This window comes from Chanodichthys erythropterus, chromosome 17 (genome assembly GCF_024489055.1).
Source record: "Chanodichthys erythropterus isolate Z2021 chromosome 17, ASM2448905v1, whole genome shotgun sequence".
Taxonomy (NCBI): domain Eukaryota; kingdom Metazoa; phylum Chordata; class Actinopteri; order Cypriniformes; family Xenocyprididae; genus Chanodichthys; species Chanodichthys erythropterus.
In genome coordinates, this window is record NC_090237.1 from 5054130 (window position 1) to 5071750 (window position 17621).

The window sequence follows — 17621 nt, forward strand, 5'->3', positions numbered from 1 at the left end:
AAAGTTGCACATCCACTGTCTAAATTCATATCATTCTGTTTAACTTCTGCGTAATGACTTTCGGTGCTTATCGCCATTAATGAAAGAGGAATATTAATGTAAATGTGTTTATCAAAATGAAGACAGAGTTTAAAATCGTTCTGTTGACTTCATTACTTTTCTCACTCTAGTAAAAGAGTTCGTACACATGGGTCAGAGTTTGTGTGCAGGTTAAGTTAACATTAAGTTTGTTTTTATAAATCCCATCTTTTGTGTAGGAAGTGGCATACGCCTCTTTCAGGACATGTTTTGTGTGTAACGGTTATAAATGAGGCTCCTCTGCTGTGTTTCCCAAAAGCATCGTAAGCCTAAGAAGTTCATAAAAACGATCGTACGACTATTCTTAATATTACGGTCTGTTTCCCAAAGCATTAATGAACTCACAGCAGCAGAAAGAGGCTGAACACTTCAAATATACTTTACATTGTGATTCATGTGTGAGAGTCAAATATGATCTTACCACAGTTTCTCCAGTTTACAGTGAGGATCCTCTAGTACGTCAGACAGCAGATTCACTGAATTTCCTATTTTATTCCATGACAGATCCAGTAGTCTCAGGTGTGAGGGGTTTGATCTCAGAGCTGAAGTCAGAGCAGCACAACCTTCATCTGTGACTCCACAATAACTCAACCTGTAGAGAACAATGACACACTCTTCACTCTCTCAGTTCAGATCAGATCAGTTTAGCAGTGAATCCAATATTAAAGAGAAAATACAAACTTAAAGCACAAATCAATATGTGTGATAAATAATTGAGATATAAAATGTCACAGAGCACAAAACATGATGTGTGTGTGTGTGTACGAGCGTTTTTGTGATTTATGAGGACACAAATTTGTATAATGACATGAGTACAATGGGTACATGCCACAATTATACAAACTGTAGAGAGAAATCAAACAGCATAATAAATAGTTAAACTATCAAAAAACATTTGATCTCTTGAACTCAATGGCCAATCAAAGGAGTTTCATTTAGTCAGAATCCACTCACACACAAAATATTCATATCAATACATTTTTGAAATTATATTCCAATTATTTGTAAAAGTAATGACTTATTAAATAATCTTAAATGTCTCACTGTACATTGTTATTCTTGTTATGGTGGAGCCGCTGCTACACATTACATCTGCTCTTTACTAGAGAACCTGCACTAACTTCAGATACTCAGTGATTTGATTCTTAATCGTCCATCTAACAGTAAAATTAAAATGTATGACTCTGCTATGTTAACCATACATCAAATGTCTTAAAAACGGCTAGATCTGCCTATTTTTCAAAACGTTTAGAAGAAAATAAGCACAACCCTAGGTATTTATTTGATAGTGGCTAAATTAACAAGAAATAAAGCTTCGACTTCTGATGTTTCCAAAGAGTACAGCAGTAATGACTTTATGAACTTCTTTACTTGCAAGATTGATAATATTAGAGAAAAAATTATAACCATGCAACCGTCTACTACAGTCTTGTGTCAGACAGTGCATTGTAGTGTCCCTGAGGAACGATTCAATTCATTTTCTGCTTTAGGAGAGGAAGAATTGTCTAAACTTGTTAAATCATCAAAATCAACAACATGTATGTTAGACCCTATACCGACTAAGTTATTGAAAGAGATTCTTCCAGAGGTCATAGATCCTCTTCTTACTATTGTTCATTCATCTTTATCACTAGGATACATACCAAAAACTTTTAAGCTGGCTATTATTAAACCTCTTATTGAAAAACCACAACTTGATCCTAGAGAATTAGTCAATTACAGTCCGATCTCAAATCTACCTTTTCTGTCAAAAATACTAGTAAAGTATCATCGCAACTATATTCCTTCTTAAAAAGAAATCGTATCTGTGAGGATTTCCAGTCAGGATTTAGACTGTACCATAGTACTGAGACTGCTCTCATTAGAGTTACTAATGATTTGCTCTTATCATCAGATCGTGGTTGTATCTCTCTATTAGTGTTACTGGATCTTAGTGCTGCATTTGACACTATTGATCACAATATTCTTTTAAATAGACTCGAAAATTACAAACCTGATTCCAAAACAGTTGGGACACTGTACACTTTTTATTGTGAATAAAAACTTCAATATTCAAATTTCAATATTTTATTCAGAATAGAACATAGATGACATATCAAATGTTTAAACTGAAATGTAAATGTATGAAATGTTAAAATGTATAATTTTAAGGGAAAAATAAGTTGATTTTAAATTTCATGGCATCAACACATCACAAAAAAGTTGGGTTCTTCTTTTTATAACAGTCTGTAAACGTCTGGGGACTGAGGAGACAAGTTGCTCAAGTTTAGGAATAGGAATGTTTCCCATTCTTGTCTAATACAGGCTTCTAGTTGCTCAACTGTCTTAGGTCTTCTTTGTCGCATCTTCCTCTTTATGATGCGCCAAATGTTTTCTATGGGTGAAAGATCTGGACTGCAGGCTGGCCATTTCAGTACCCGGATCCTTATTCTACGCAGCCATGATGTTGTAATTGATGCAGTATGTGGTCCCAGAGAAAACGCCTGCACTTCTGGATCATGTTTAGATATGGCTTCTTTTTTGACCTATAGAGTTTTAGCCAACAACAGCGAATGGCACGGTGGATTGTGTTCACCAACAATGTTTTCTGGAAGTATTCCTGAGCCCATGTTGTGATTTCCATTACAGTAGCATTCCTGTATGTGATGCAGTGCCGTCTAAGGGCCCGAAGATCACGGGCATCCAGTATGGTTTTCCGGCCTTGACCCTTACGAACAGAGATTGTTCCAGATTCTCTGAATCTTTGGATGATATTATGCACTGTAGATGATAACTTCAAACTCTTTGCAATTTTTCTCTGTGAAACTCCTTTCTGATATTGCTCCACTATTTTTCGCCGTAGCATTGGGGGAATTGATGATCCTCTGCCCATCTTGACTTCTGAGAGACATTGCCACTCTGAGAGGCTTTTTATACCCAATCATGTTGCCAATTGACCTAATAAGATGCACATTGGTCCTCTAGCTGTTCCTTATATGTACATTTAACTTTTCCTGTCCCAACTTTTTTGGAATGTGTAGTTCTCATGAAATCCAAAATGAACCAATATTTGGCATGACATTCCAAAATGTCTCACTTTCAACATTTGATATGTTATCTATATTCTATTGTGAATAAAATATATTTATGAGATTTGTAAATTATTGCATTCCTTTTTTATTCACAATTTGTACAGTGACCCAACTTTTTTGGAATCGGGTTTGTATGTTGGCATTAGTGGAATTGCATTGTCATGGTTCAAAATCATACTTATCTGACAGTTATCAGTTTGTAGTAGTAAACGAAGTGAGGTCATATCGCAACTCCATATCACAAGTTCAATATGGAGTACCGCAAGGCTCAGTACTTGGACCATTGCTTTTTACTCTGTACATGCTACCCTTGGGAGATATCATTAGGAAGCATGGCGTTAGTTTTCATTGTTACGCTTATGATGCTCAGCTCTATATTTCTTCGCGCCCTGACGAAACTTACCAATTCACAAAATTAACGGAATACATAGATGATATAAAAAATTGGATGACTAGTAATTTCCTACAACTAAATTCAGAAAAAAAACAGAGATTCTAATTTTTGGACCAAAAACTTCTTCACGTAATAACCTAGAATACTGTCTAACATTTGATGGCTGCTCTGTTAAGTCTTCGCCATCAGTTAGACTACAGGTTTAATATAAAACAGCAGTAACACATGAATTATGACGTAGTTTCATCCCTTATCCGGGTTGGCAGAGTTTAAGAGGTTGAGAACCTGGGTGTGCTCTTTGATACCAATCTTTCATTTGAAGGCCATGTTACTAGCATCTGTAAAACTGCATTCTTCCATCTTAAAAATATATCTAAACTACGACATATGCTCTCAATGAAGAATGCAGAACAGTTAGTTCATGCGTTCATGACCTCAAGACTAGATTATTGTAACGCTCTACTGGGTGGATGTTCTGCTCGCCTGATAAATAAACTACAGCTTGTACAAAATGCAGCAGCTAGAGTTCTTACTAGAACTAGGAAGTATGACCATATTAGCCCAGTTCTGTCAACACTGCATTGGCTTCCAGTTAAACATTGTATAGATTTTAAAATCTTGCTAATTACTTACAAAGCTCTAAATGGTTTAGCACCCCAGTACCTGAGCGAGCTCTTAATGCATTATAGTCCTTCACATTTATTGCGATCTCAGAATTCAGGCCAGCTGATAATACCTAGAATATAAAAATCAACTGCAGGCGGTAGATCCTTCTCCTATTTAGCACCTAAACTCTGTAACAATCTTCCTAACATCGTTCGGGATGCAGACACACTCTGTCAGTTTAAATCTAGACTAAAAACGCATCTCTTTAACCTGGCATACACATAACACATTATCAATTTATATTTTCAAATCCGTTGAAGGATTATTAGGCTGCATAAATTAGGTCAGCCGGAACCGGGAACACTTCCTATAACACCAGATGTACTTGTTAAATCAGAAGAAGAATGCACTGTCTCCACACCTGCACTCACTTCCCTCGCCATCTCCCCATCATCACGGATCACCTGCACCTGAACATCATCATCTGCACACCCTTTATATGGACTCGCTCCCTTCACTCCTTGTCTGTTCTTGTTGTTGTATAGTTGCTTGTGTAGTAGTTTCTCTGCTCCTTGTTGTCATTAAAGCCTACTGATTGTGGCTTTCTGTATTTGCCTCGTCTATACACACCAGCACTGTAACACATACAGTTGATAGGAATCATGATGAACCCCACCCAAATTCAGCAGAAGCTCTTAAGAAGGTGATAACATTTCATTCACTTACAGATGTGCGGAGATAATCTTTCCCTAAATGTTGGCAGTATACATGGCTAAAAACAAATTCCAATATAATATCGCGGAAAATAAGTATGTATATATGTATATTGGATATACATTCAGAAATGTAGAAGAGGAAAATTCTTTGAAAGTAAAATTAATCCTACACCAATTTCTCATCATTATTATGTCTCTGTCATAGTCTCAACATGGAACAATACTTATAAATCCTATTGGCAATTCAACAACAGTTTGTTGCAAGATCGTACATTTGTGCGTTTATTCACTTTCTTTTGGAGAGAGAGAGAAAGACAGAGTTAAAGTCCCTAAGTCAATGGTGGGACATTGGGAAAATTCAAGTCAACAGTATGTAAAAATCAGTCATTTTGTCAACAGTATGTAAAAAATACAAAAGAAATCCAGAAGAAAATTGAACAGCTGGAGCAAGAAATTATGAGATTGAATGGCTCCATAAGTGAAAGAGAAGGAACAAGAAGTGTGGATTTGCTTGAACAACATAATTTTCTTTTGAAAAATTTGTTTGAAGAAAGATATCAAGGAACAATTGTACAAACAAGATTTACTCAACTTAACAACATGGACTGTTCAACATCATTCTTTTTTGGTTTGGAAAGAAAGGTTCAAGAAAAGAAATTAATTAATAAAATTTAAATTACCTGATGGAAGAGAGACAACAGAGAAGAGAGAAATTATTTCGCAAGTTTTGTCTTTTTATGAAGAACTTTATAGCGCTTAATCCTGCGATTTTGAAGCAATGGATTTTTTTCTTGGTTAAATTCCAAAATAAATTGAAGATGAGAAGATACAATTAGAAAAGCCACTTTCATTTGAAGAATTGAGTGCGGCTGTTAAACAACAGTCTGCAGGACGATCTCCAGGATTGGATGGACTGACCTCTGAATTCTATAAGGCTTCGTGGTCATTGATTGGACCAGATTTACATGGTGTATTTCTTGAATGTGAAAAATCAAAAACTCTTCCTCTCAGTTGTAGAAGAGCTGTAATAACATTATTGCCAAAGAAAGGAGATTTAGGAGTTTTGAAGAACTGGCGTCCCATCTCCCTTTTAGGGATAGATTATAAGATACTTTCAAAGGCACTAACAAATCGCTTGATGAAGGTTATGGCTTCTATAATTCATGAAGAGTCTTATTGCATTTTAAAACATTCTTGTGTGTGATTTATTACATCTTACTGAGATATATGGACTTGATGTAGGCCTTTTGTCACTTGACCAGGAAAAGGCATTCGACAGAGTCGACCATGGTTATCTTTTTAATGACTTATCAGCTTTTGGATTTGGAGAACAGTTCATCTCATGGATTAAGATACTTTATACAGATATTTACAGCATTCTGAAGATAAATGGAATTTTAACAAGACCCTTTCCTGTGCATAGAGGTGTAAGACAAGGATGCAGCCTCTCAGGACTATTATATGTAATATCTATAGAACCTTTATTAATTGTTCTAAGGGAAGAGTTGCAAGGTATCTCAATCCCAATATATCGGAAACTACTACAGTTAGGCTTATTGCCTATGTTACTAACAATGTTACGGTCAGATCTCAAGAAAATATCTTTCAACTGAGCAAGCATCTGGATTATTTTCAAAAAGCATCTTCAGCACGTGTAAATTGGAATAAAACAGAAGCATTACTTTTTAGTCAGTGGCAGGAAGAAGCTTCACCTCATCTCCCACAACAATGCCACTGGAATACAGAGGGATTGAAAATCCTTGGAATTCTTTTTGGAACTCCACAATTTATGATGAAGAACTAGGATGAAGTAGTTGAAAAGATACTGGGAAGATTAAAGAGATGGAGTTGGATTCAAACACAGTTATCATATAGAGGCAGAGTTTTAGTGGTAAACAATTTAGCTGCTTCAATGTTGTGGCACCGACTGGCTGTTTTAGATCCTCCAGCAGGACTTTTACAGTTGCTCCAGATACATTTTGTGAACTTTTTTCTGGGGAGGGCATCATTGGCTTCCTCCAGGCATACTGAATTTACCCGTGATTGAGGGTGGTCAAGGTCTCATTGATTTAACCTCTAAATGGAAAGCTATGAGACTATAATCGGCTCAAAAACTGCTTTATAACACTAAACCGCAGCCATGGATTATGTTTGGTTTAGCAGTATTACGAGCTGTTAGTAAAATGGAACTTGACAATTATTCCTAATATCTAATAATCTAATTGAAAGGTTTAGTGTAAATGGTTTCTATCAATCTGTATTAAAAGCATGGAGTATATTTAATGTGGAAAGAGAGAATCATTTTGGTCTCGAAGAACTACTTTTTTTTTTATAATTCATGGTTATGTCATCAATCTTATTTGCCAAATATTGAAATCAACACTTATTTCATCTGGTGTTTTAAAATTGGGAGATTTAATTGACACAGAGCAAAATAAAAGGTCTTCTGTACAAGACATTACTAAACAAATGTGGAGAAGGTCAGAAAGGATTGTGAAAAATGTTTTAAGAAAGTTAAAATCATCATTTCCTACATCATTGAATATGTTTCTTTAAGATTTTTTTGTTGGTGGTTCAAATCAATGTTCTTTTCCTGAAGTATTTGTTACACCACATAATTGGCAGGAAAATTGGTCTGTAAGACAACTTTTTTCTTTACGAGAGCTTCAACATATGTCCTTTTCAGAAAGTAATAAGCGACATTTGTATATAGCATGTGTGAAGTTATGATTTGTGAACATTTCAAGGATAAGATAGACACAAAATGGAGGAGTTGTCTATCTGTCCCTGATATACAATCACCTTCATGGCATTTGTTTTATAAAAGTCCATTGCCAAAACGATCAGGAGATTTTACAATGGCGTATCATGCATTGTGCATTAGCAACAAAAACGAAAGTGCAACCTTAACATATCTTCAGTTTGCACATTTTGTAATGTACCAGATACTGTTTTTCATATCTTTTCTGATTGTTACAGAATTATACCTCTTTTGGATCTTTTGGAGAACATCTTTAAAGGTTTTGGTTGGAACTTTTCAAAAACAATATTCATTTTTGGGTTTAAATATTTTAAGTCTCAAAGTGAGTGCTGTACCTTCTCCGATTTTTTAATTGGTCAGGCAAAGTTAACTATTTGGAAAGCATATAAAATTGAAATTGGAGGAGGAATAAATATAGAAGAATTGTTTAAAGCCTTGAGGGAATCAAGAGTTAAAATGGAGTATGAATTTTATAAAATGAATAATGATATGTTAATCTTTAAAAGGAAGTGGTGCATAAATGTTAATTTTATTTATGTGAATGATGATGATAAATTAGTGTTTCATTGGTATTGTTGAAAATTTGATGAAATCAATATTGGTTAGAAGTTACATATTGTATTTATTATTAATTGTTATTGAGTATTTTCAATTATAAAAATGTTTTTTTATAATATGATGGTAAAATAAAGTGTTTGTAATGTCAAATGTCTCTCTCTCTCTCAACTGCATTAATAACTGTATTATTCTGCTATCAATGGCTCAAGCCTCCGTTACTAGTTCTGAAATTACACTTTGGAATTAGCAACGGAGGATTGGGATAAGCTGCGTAAGAAATTAGTCCCACACAAGAGTGTTTTAAGGACAAGAACATGACAAATGTCTTGAAATACAACATCAGAACAATGTTTTGAGGTGTGGTAACTGTAGTATAAGCAGAATAATTTACTCTGGGCCGTTGAATTATTAGAAAATCCACTTCGAGTCATGGCCGCATTACCAATTTGGTTGTGCATTATTTTCTAATAATTCAACGGCCCGGAGTCAATTATTCCTTACTTATTCTTTTAAAGTTTTAACAGTGAAGTGATTGTTCTCAAAGATACTTACTGAACTGATCTGGATTCTTTAATCACAGGCAGCAGCTTCAGAAAAACCTTCAGTTTTTTAGATTTATCGTATCCTCCAACAAATGTATTAATATCAAACACATCCAGCTTCTTCTCTGAGGTCAACAACACAAAAACTACAGCTGACCACTGAGATGAAGAGAGTTTGGCTTCCTCTATTCTTCCAGATTTCAGATACTGTTGTATTTCCTCCACTAGTGAATGATCACCCAGTTCATTCAGACAGTGGAACAGATTGATGAATTTCTCTGGAGAGTCAATGGACCTGATCTTCATCTTGATGTACTTAACTGTTTTCTCACTGCTGTCAGATCTGCTTCTTCTCTGTTTCATTAGTCCTTGAAGGAGAATCTGATGAGACTCCACTGACAGACCCAGAAGAAACCTCAGGAAAAGGTCCAGATGTCCATTTTTACTCTGTAGGGCCTCATTCACAGCTCTCTGATGCAGCTCAGATAATGAAACATGTTTTGATGAATTGTGTTTATAAAAGTCCTTAACTTTAGACCACAAACTCTGTTTGGTGATTGGCTCAAACACATTTCTGTTGTAGTTTGTACAGGAGAGGTGCACATATAGAGCTGCTAGATGTTCCTGAACGCTCAGGTGAACAAAGCAGAAGACTTTCCCCTGATACCAGCCAAACTCCTCTCTGAAGATCTGAGAGCACAATCCTGAGTACACTGATGCTTCTGTCACATCAATGCCACACTCTCTCAGGTCTTCCTCATAGAAGATCACATTGCCTTTTTCAAGCTGCTGAAAAGCCACTTTCCCCAGTTTGAGGATCATGTCTTCATCTGTCACGTTCTTCTCAAAGTCCTTCTCATGTTTGATGTTGGTCTGAAGGATCAGGAAGTGTGTGTACATTTGAGTGAGAGTCTTGGGAATCTCTCCACTCTCTGCTTCGTTCAACATCTTCTCTAGAACAGCGGCTGAGATCCAGCAGAACACTGGGATGTGGCACATGATGTCGAGGCTCCTTGATGACTTCAGGTGTGAGATGATTGTATTGGCCAGACTCTGATCACTGATTATCTTCCTGAAGTATTCCTCCTTCTGTGGCTCATTGAAGCCTCGTACCTCTGTCACTCGATGGACACACTCAGAGGGGACGAGATCAGCTGCTGCTGGTCTGGAGGTGATCCAGATGAGAGCAGAGGGAAGCAGATTCCCCACAATGAGGTTCATCAGCAGCACATCCACTGAGGCTGATTCACTTACATCACACAACCTCACATCGCTCTGAAAATCCAGAGACAGACGACACTCATCCAGACCATCAAAGATGAACAACACTTTATATTTGTCACTGGATATTTCCATTTCTTTTGTTTCAGGGAAAAAGGCATGAAGAAGATCTGAAAGACTGAGTGTTTTGTCCTTCATCAAATTGATCTCTCTGAAAGGAAGTGGAAATATGAGCTGGACGTCCTGATTCTGTTTCCCTTCAGCCCAGTCCAGGATGAACTTCTGCACAGAGACTGTTTTTCCAATGCCAGCGACTCCCTTTGTCAGCACAGTTCTGATGGGTTTGTCTTGTCCAGGTAAAGGTCTAAAGATGTCATTGCATTGGATCGGTGTGTCCTCTGTTGCTGCTCTCCTGGATTGTGTCTCAATCTGTCTCACCTCATGCTCATTACTGATCTCTCCACTCTCACTCTCTGTGATGTAGAGCTCTGTGTAGATCTCATTCAGGAGTGTTGGGTTTTCCTGCTGTGCTGTTCCCTCATACAGACACTCAAACTTCTTCATCAGATTTGATCTAAACCTGTCGAGGACTTCATGGCTGTAATATTAGAATACCACACGATTACATGAGTTAATAATGTCTTTTTTACATTCTGTATCATAATCAATGCATATCTTTTACAGAAACGTTATACCTCAGATCAGTCTGTGTATCTCCACTCTTAAACAATATTGGTGGATTCATAGACTCGTCGCTCTTCATAAACAGACAGCTGGACTCTGGTTCTGATCTCTTCTGATGAACTGAACTATAACAGAACAGATTTGATAATTTATGATTGTAATAACGTTAAGATAAGGGGCCCTATATCATACACCCGGCTCAATGTATCATTTTCACGTCCTGCGCCATGTTGTTTAAATAGCAAATGCATTTGCGTCCATTCGTGTGGTCTAAAAACAAGTTGTGTTCAGGCGCATTGTTGGAGCGTTACTAAATAGACTGCGCCATTTACCAACTGAAACCTGGTCTAAAGTCAATGGCGCATATATGCGCCTAAAAGCGGGTGCACAACGCACGTACATTCTGCTTACTACACACACAGGGACGCGCAGCAGCACACAAACATGCCAAATATTAAAAATAAAATGATTACAATGTAAAAAATTATTATTGTGTGCATAATGATAAAAATGCTTTGGTGGAATCCGGCTTGTCCCGTAGATGGTCTTTTCACGTGCTTTAACCTTGCACACAAGCAGATTCGTTTCCTCACTATAGACGCGTTCAGTTTTTCTGCTTGCTAATTCCGCCATATAAATAGCGAATCCGCCATGGCGCGAGTGCAACTGGCTTTTAAAGGGAATGGGAAACGAGACTCTAGTTGGTTTATTGCACATTATGCCCAAAACACACCCATGACTCATAAGAGAATAGGGACAACCCTTTTAGACAACGCGCCGGTGTTGTGTAAAATTCAGTTCCTGTGAAAAACTGTTCCAGTGGGTGGAGCATATGTGAATATTCATATTATTTCCCCTGCTGTGGGCGTGGCCTTGAGACAACATGCAGACAAATAGAACTGAAAATATTAGTGCTCAAATCAAACTCGTTTAATGGATTATTTTGAAATGGTAATGAAGATTCAGTGTTAAGCATTAACTGCAACAGTTGACATTTTCAAATGAGTGAAAAACCTATTCTAATCTGAGATAGTACAGTTTATTACTTGTGCCCTATTAAAATGTTTATAAGCTAGCCTGTTGTGAGTCATCCTTAATTTCTTGTTTATTTCGCATATAGCCAGTGTTTCTGTTAACTACATAAAACACATACCTGAGGAGAATGTTTTATTAATCTTTCTTCATCATAAACATTGCAATTTGTACATTATTATATAATACAGTGTATAAATGTTTAAAGCATTGTTCTGATGACCCAGTCTTTCTTATATAGGCCAGCAGTTACCTCAAGAATATTATTCTATTTTATAAAAGCTGGACATACATGGAGGCTGTTCTCATTGAGTGCCAAGGCCCTGTTTTAATAATCTCAGACAGCAGACATTCACTTAATTTTGCTTTGTTAGAGTTGATAAAAAGCATACAACTGTACAAAATAATCAAATAAAACACTAAAAAAGATATTTAATTTGTTTACCTGCATGCCACATTAACCAACAACAGAGAACAGTGAACATGAAAGTGTGTGTGTAAGAAATATTTAGTAATATATTAGTAGTTGTTATTTCTCTAAACTGTATTTTACTCTTAAATAAAATAAAAAAAGGCAATGGGCACCAAAATTAGTTCTATTGGTTCCCAATGTTCTTCAGAATATCTTCTTCACAGAAGAAAAGAAAACATACTGGTTTCGAAAGGGTGAGTAAATGATGACAACATTTTTGGATGAACTATACCTTTAATCTATTATAATCGATTAGTACTTGAAGACTAGTGATTCCCAAATAGGTGTGGAAAGATTTTGATGTTGCTTTGTTAAAAAAGAAAGAAAGAAAGAAAGAAAGAAAGAAAGAAAGAAAGAAAGAAAGAAAGAAAGAAAGAAAGAAAGAAAGAAAGAAAGAAAGAAATAAAATGTGATGGATACAATAACCCTTTAACTTTTACAGAGCCCCTAAAGGGACGTGGTGGTGGGAAAAGAAATTAGGAAGGAGGGAAATTTTAAGTGCTGGTGGAAAAAAAATTGGGATGGGAGGATTTTATTTTTTTTTTCAAATCTTTTGCATTCCCTCGCAAAACTTTTGCGTTCCCTCGCAAAGATATAATCGTTGCCTTGCTGTGAGCTCGGACAAACACTTCCTCTTTAATGTCCCGCTGGCTGGCAGTAGTGTTTCAGTTAGTAGCATACATTATTAATGCACACAAATAATGCACAGCTCTTAGAGTTTGAACTTGTTGGACTCAAATATAAAGAAATGCAGTCAGTGCTTATGTCAAGCAGTTCAGTAAAGTTGGCAATATATTCACAGATTTGAGCTTCCCAGATCAATAACTCGTGAAATAAACGTAGTTAAAACACAAATGCAGCTACTTCCAATCATAGTAACCTAGACAACAAGCTACAACAACCCAATTTTCCTCAAATGTGCTTTATAATAAATTGGTCTCTATGAGCAGGCGGTGGAGATACACGACTGAAGGGACCGTCTGAAAAGTGCAAAACCCAAAACCCTTTTGCTAATTTTATATTATGAAAAATACTCAATAACTTCACTGTAACACACGTACTGTCACCAAATTTAGTTCATACTTCACTGCTCTCCTGCTGGTTAGGTACTACAACACTTTTTGTGTTCTGATGTTCTGATGTCATTTCCATCAGGAGGTTCATACATTTTTGGTCAAGATCTTGTATTGACAATGCAAGAGGTGAGCACTCTGTAAAGTCTCCTCCAGCACATCCCAAAGACTTACACTGAGGTTAAAGTCAGGACTCAGAAGTGTCCATTTCCTATGTGAAAATGATTCTTTGTGCTCTGTGAACCATTCTTTCACAGTTAACCCTGTTGAATGTTGGCATTGTCTTTCTGGAAAATGGCCGTGATACATCTTTCAACACATTTGTTTAAGAAAAGAAAAGCTACACACTACATCTCTTAGGGTTAAAAGAACCATTGCCAAACATATAACATGCTAGAAACATAATAATCACTGTAATAATGATCCATTCATAGATTCTTAAGTATTTACCTATTAAAATCCAAACAACAACCTTTTTTTTGGCCGGGCAGTGTATATTTTAAGTTCTGTGAGGGGACACACTGACACAGACAAAACCTACCGGTATGGACGCATGGGTCTAATTACAGTAGCCTTAAAATATTCATAAATGTGCATATGCACAGATTTGATCTTAAGAGTGTTAAATCTACACCAACGCTCATATTTATAAAAACGTGAAAAAGTGCTTAGCGCCACATCAGAGTCTGAACAGCCGTACAGTACACACTTTTCCTTGTCAGATTTAGGTGAAGTTCCTAAACGTAATTTAGGGAGGAGCGAGCCCATCTAATCTTCCAATCAACAGCCAGAGCATATAAGCAGCTGCTTACCTCTCTTCAGTCTCAGCTGTTTCAGCATCCCTCCACCTCCCCAAACTCCACCTTCATTTCAGGTACCTTGCCCTATGTAATCACATCCTATATTTATTCACTGGGGGGTGTATCAGAGCTCGAGTTGAAGATGCTTCATCGAGCCCCTCCTCAGTGGACAGCAAGCCAAATTAGCTAACCTAATATCCTAAAGATTATATGGGCAAACGAACTCGTTAAATGACATTAATTAGGTGTTGTTTATAATGCAGATATCTGAAACCATTCAGCTGTGCACAAGTTCAAGATTATTTGCGATTTAGGCTATATATTTCACATCTGAAAGAGAGACATATGCTCGTTTTCTATGTTTACATTCATTCTAAGAATCTCAAATACGCACATCTGAGAAATGATCGTAAGATCAAATTTAGGACGGTTTCTGTCCAACATTTTATAAATAAGGCTCTTGATCTCTTAGAAATGTAATGTTTCACTAATACAGCCATGTAAAAGTAAATGCAATACAATATAATGTAAATTAAAAAGTAAGAAACTTTATAGTATAATGTAAAAAAATAAGTAGATTGTATGCTGAAGAATGTGTGTCCCACCATCCCTGTTACTCTGGTCAGTCCTGTTACCATTATGTCAATCCTGTTACTCTCATTAATTTCATAAATAATGTAAAAATAATATTTGAAATTGCCTTTTAAGTTTTTCAGCTGTAACAATCACATTATTTTGTTTTGGACAAAGCCCTTCTTTTAATATCTCTCTTGTAAATATATATATTTTTCTTAATTGACAGGTGATCAGCCTTTAAAATTAGGATGTTTTTGGTCATCTGAATGACAAATATAAGATTTAAAGGTGCCCAAGAATGCTTTTTCACAAGATGTAATATAAGTCTAAGGTGTCTCCTGAATGTGTCTGTGAAGTTTCAGCTCAAAATACCCCATAGATTTTTTTTAATTAATTTTTTTTACTGCCTATTTTGGGGCATCATTAACTATACACTGATTTTGGCAGCGCGCCGCCCCTTTAATTCGCCTGCTCCCTGCCACACGAGCTCTCGATTATATTACAGTGCATTTACAAAGTTCACACAGCTAATATAACCCTCAAATGGATCTTTACAAGATGTTCGTCATGCATGCTTCGAATTATGTGAGTAAAGTATTTATTTTGATGTTTACGTTTGATTCTTTATGAGTTTGAGGCTATATGCTCTGTGGCTAACGGCTAATGCTACACTGTTGGAGAGATTTATAAAGAATGAAGTTGTGTTTATGCATTATACAGACTGCACGTTTAAAAATGAAAATAGCGACGGCTCTTGTCTCCATGAATACAGTAATAAACGATGGTAACTTTAACCACATTTAACAGTACATTAGCAACATGCTAATGAAACATTTAGAAAGACAATTTACAAATATCACTAAAAATATCATGCTATCATGGATCATGTCAGTTATTAATGCTCCATCTGCCATTTTTCGCTGTTGTTCTTGCTGGTTTACCATGTTTGTGCACAGATCCAGACGTTAATACTGCCTTTCCTTGTCTAATGCCTTGAACATGGGCTGGCATATGCAAATATTGGGGTCATACATATTAATGATCCCGACTGTTACGTAACAGTCGGTGTTATGTTGAGATCTGCGTGTTTTCCGGAAGTCTTTTAAACAAATGAGATTTACATAAGAAGGAGGAAGCAATGGGGTTTGAAACTCAATGTATGTCTTTTCCATGTACTGAACTCTTGTTATTTAACTATGCCAATATAAATTCAATATTTAATTCTAGGGCACCTTTAAAAAATACCAAATTTGAAACAACCCCAGTGAAAAAAGGGACAAAAATACTGCTCATATATGTAAAAACTATTACATAGTTCTAATTAAAACTGTAGTATATAGTGATGATTATGTCTCTAACAGGGTTGACAAAAATATCAAAACATGAGGACGAAAAGTACTAATAAAATAAAAAAAAGTATAGCCTGAGATGGCACAATGCAATTTCTTGTCATTTAAAGTTGTCTTCATTTCATAGGTTTAATTTTTTTTTTTTTAAATTAACCTTATTTTATTTTTTTATTTTTTTCAAAGTTGAAAAGGCACCGATTTCGTGGAATGACCTAAAGGAAGTTTGAGCCTTACTGACGTGGTTGTGCAGGCTTGGAAACACTGGCTATAAAATAAATTAAGAAAGACACAAATGCTCACACCAGGATAGTTTATATACATTTTATTAGGGCATAGATAAATAGAAGTTTATTTCAGGCATTGTTGTAAACACTCTACTGTACCTACTGTTGTCACTGAATGGCAAAAGGGTATACATGCTACTAACCAAAATATTTAAATTAAATTGAAAACCTCAGATGAAATAATAATAATAAAAAAAAAAGATAAAAGACATCAAATAGTTATAAACAGTACGATCATGGGTTATTCGCTGATTGTTTGCTCTCCTGTGTCTGTAATCAATCGGGCAAAACAGTACAGATTTATCATATTTCACAATATATTCATAGTTTTGAAAATGTCATCTGTTGCAGTTAATGCTTAACATTGAATCGTCATTACCGTTTCGAAATAATCCATTAAAAGAGTTTGATTTAATCACTAATATTTTCAGTTCCATTCGTCTATGTTGTCTCAAGGCCACGCCCACAACAGGGGAAATATCATGAATATTCAGGTAACTCCACCCACTGGAACAGATTTCCCACAGAAACTTAATATTACACGACACCGGACGCACCGACCATTTCCCCGTCCTTATAGTGGATCCCCAAAAGTGGATTCGGACACACCCTGAGTGCCGTGAGCTTTAGACCATGAGCTTAGATAGTTAAAATATGGCCCAAGGTCTTATAAGCATTTATCATCAAACATCTTTTTACATCTTAACAAAATATCAAAATATCTTAAGATATTTATCTAGTGTTTATTCAAAGTACCTGCATTCTGGAGAAAAATCTTCATCTCTGGATGTTTGTGTGTCATCCATGATGAATCTGAACAGTTGAAACAGAATCTGATCTCCAACACTGACTCTGGATGGAAGATCTTGTACAAACACAATAATTCAGCTTTTCCTCAGACAGGATCAAGAGACGCGGCGTTCACTCAAATACACAATGTTATTGTATGTTCACACAAATGCTGAAATAAACCACAGAAAACACAAAACAATATAAAACTCCTCCACATTTTCTATCAAGTATCTAAATTCACGACTTACCTTTTATAAAGGTTCCTCTAAAACACACCGATATTCCTGTTGTAGAATATTCCTGGTTGTTACAAATGGCGAAACATCAACTGTGTTCATTTATGCCTTGTCCATATACACATACTTGCGGCACTGGCCACTTGAGAGCTCGTGCACGCGACAGGAAGTGCGTGCGCAAGACTGTCCCAGTTCGCAAAGTTCGGACTCGCGTCTTTGGTAGTTAGGACCATAGATGGTTATGACTTGGAAAGTTCGACTCAGGAGAACGAACTCCCGTGAACGGGAAAACAAAAGTCCGGAGATTCTGCAGAGCAGCGTACTTGATAACGTCACTCAGCTCGCTCTGACTTCTCCGGTTATCTATGTATGTATA

At 36.3% G+C, this 17621-nt stretch overlaps 1 protein-coding gene across 4 annotated transcripts in view; it reads right to left on the reverse strand.

The window, feature by feature from the left end:
• LOC137004419 (NACHT, LRR and PYD domains-containing protein 3-like) overlaps nucleotides 1-17392 on the reverse strand; it is a 31752-nt gene extending 14360 nt beyond the window's left edge. For 2 of the 4 annotated variants that reach the window (XM_067364717.1, XM_067364714.1), the window contains exons 1-5: nucleotides 17258-17392; nucleotides 16974-17178; nucleotides 10643-10756; nucleotides 8737-10545; nucleotides 500-670 (exon numbers count right to left, since the gene is read on the reverse strand). In XM_067364717.1, the coding sequence (XP_067220818.1) occupies nucleotides 500-670; nucleotides 8737-10545; nucleotides 10643-10756; nucleotides 16974-17023 (2144 nt within the window). In that variant the 5' untranslated portion in view covers nucleotides 17024-17178; nucleotides 17258-17392. The remainder of the gene's footprint in view (nucleotides 1-499; nucleotides 671-8736; nucleotides 10546-10642; nucleotides 10757-16973; nucleotides 17179-17257) is intronic. The other 2 variants (XM_067364716.1, XM_067364715.1) reach the window with 2 other exon arrangements.
• Nucleotides 17393-17621: the final 229 nt, after the last annotated feature.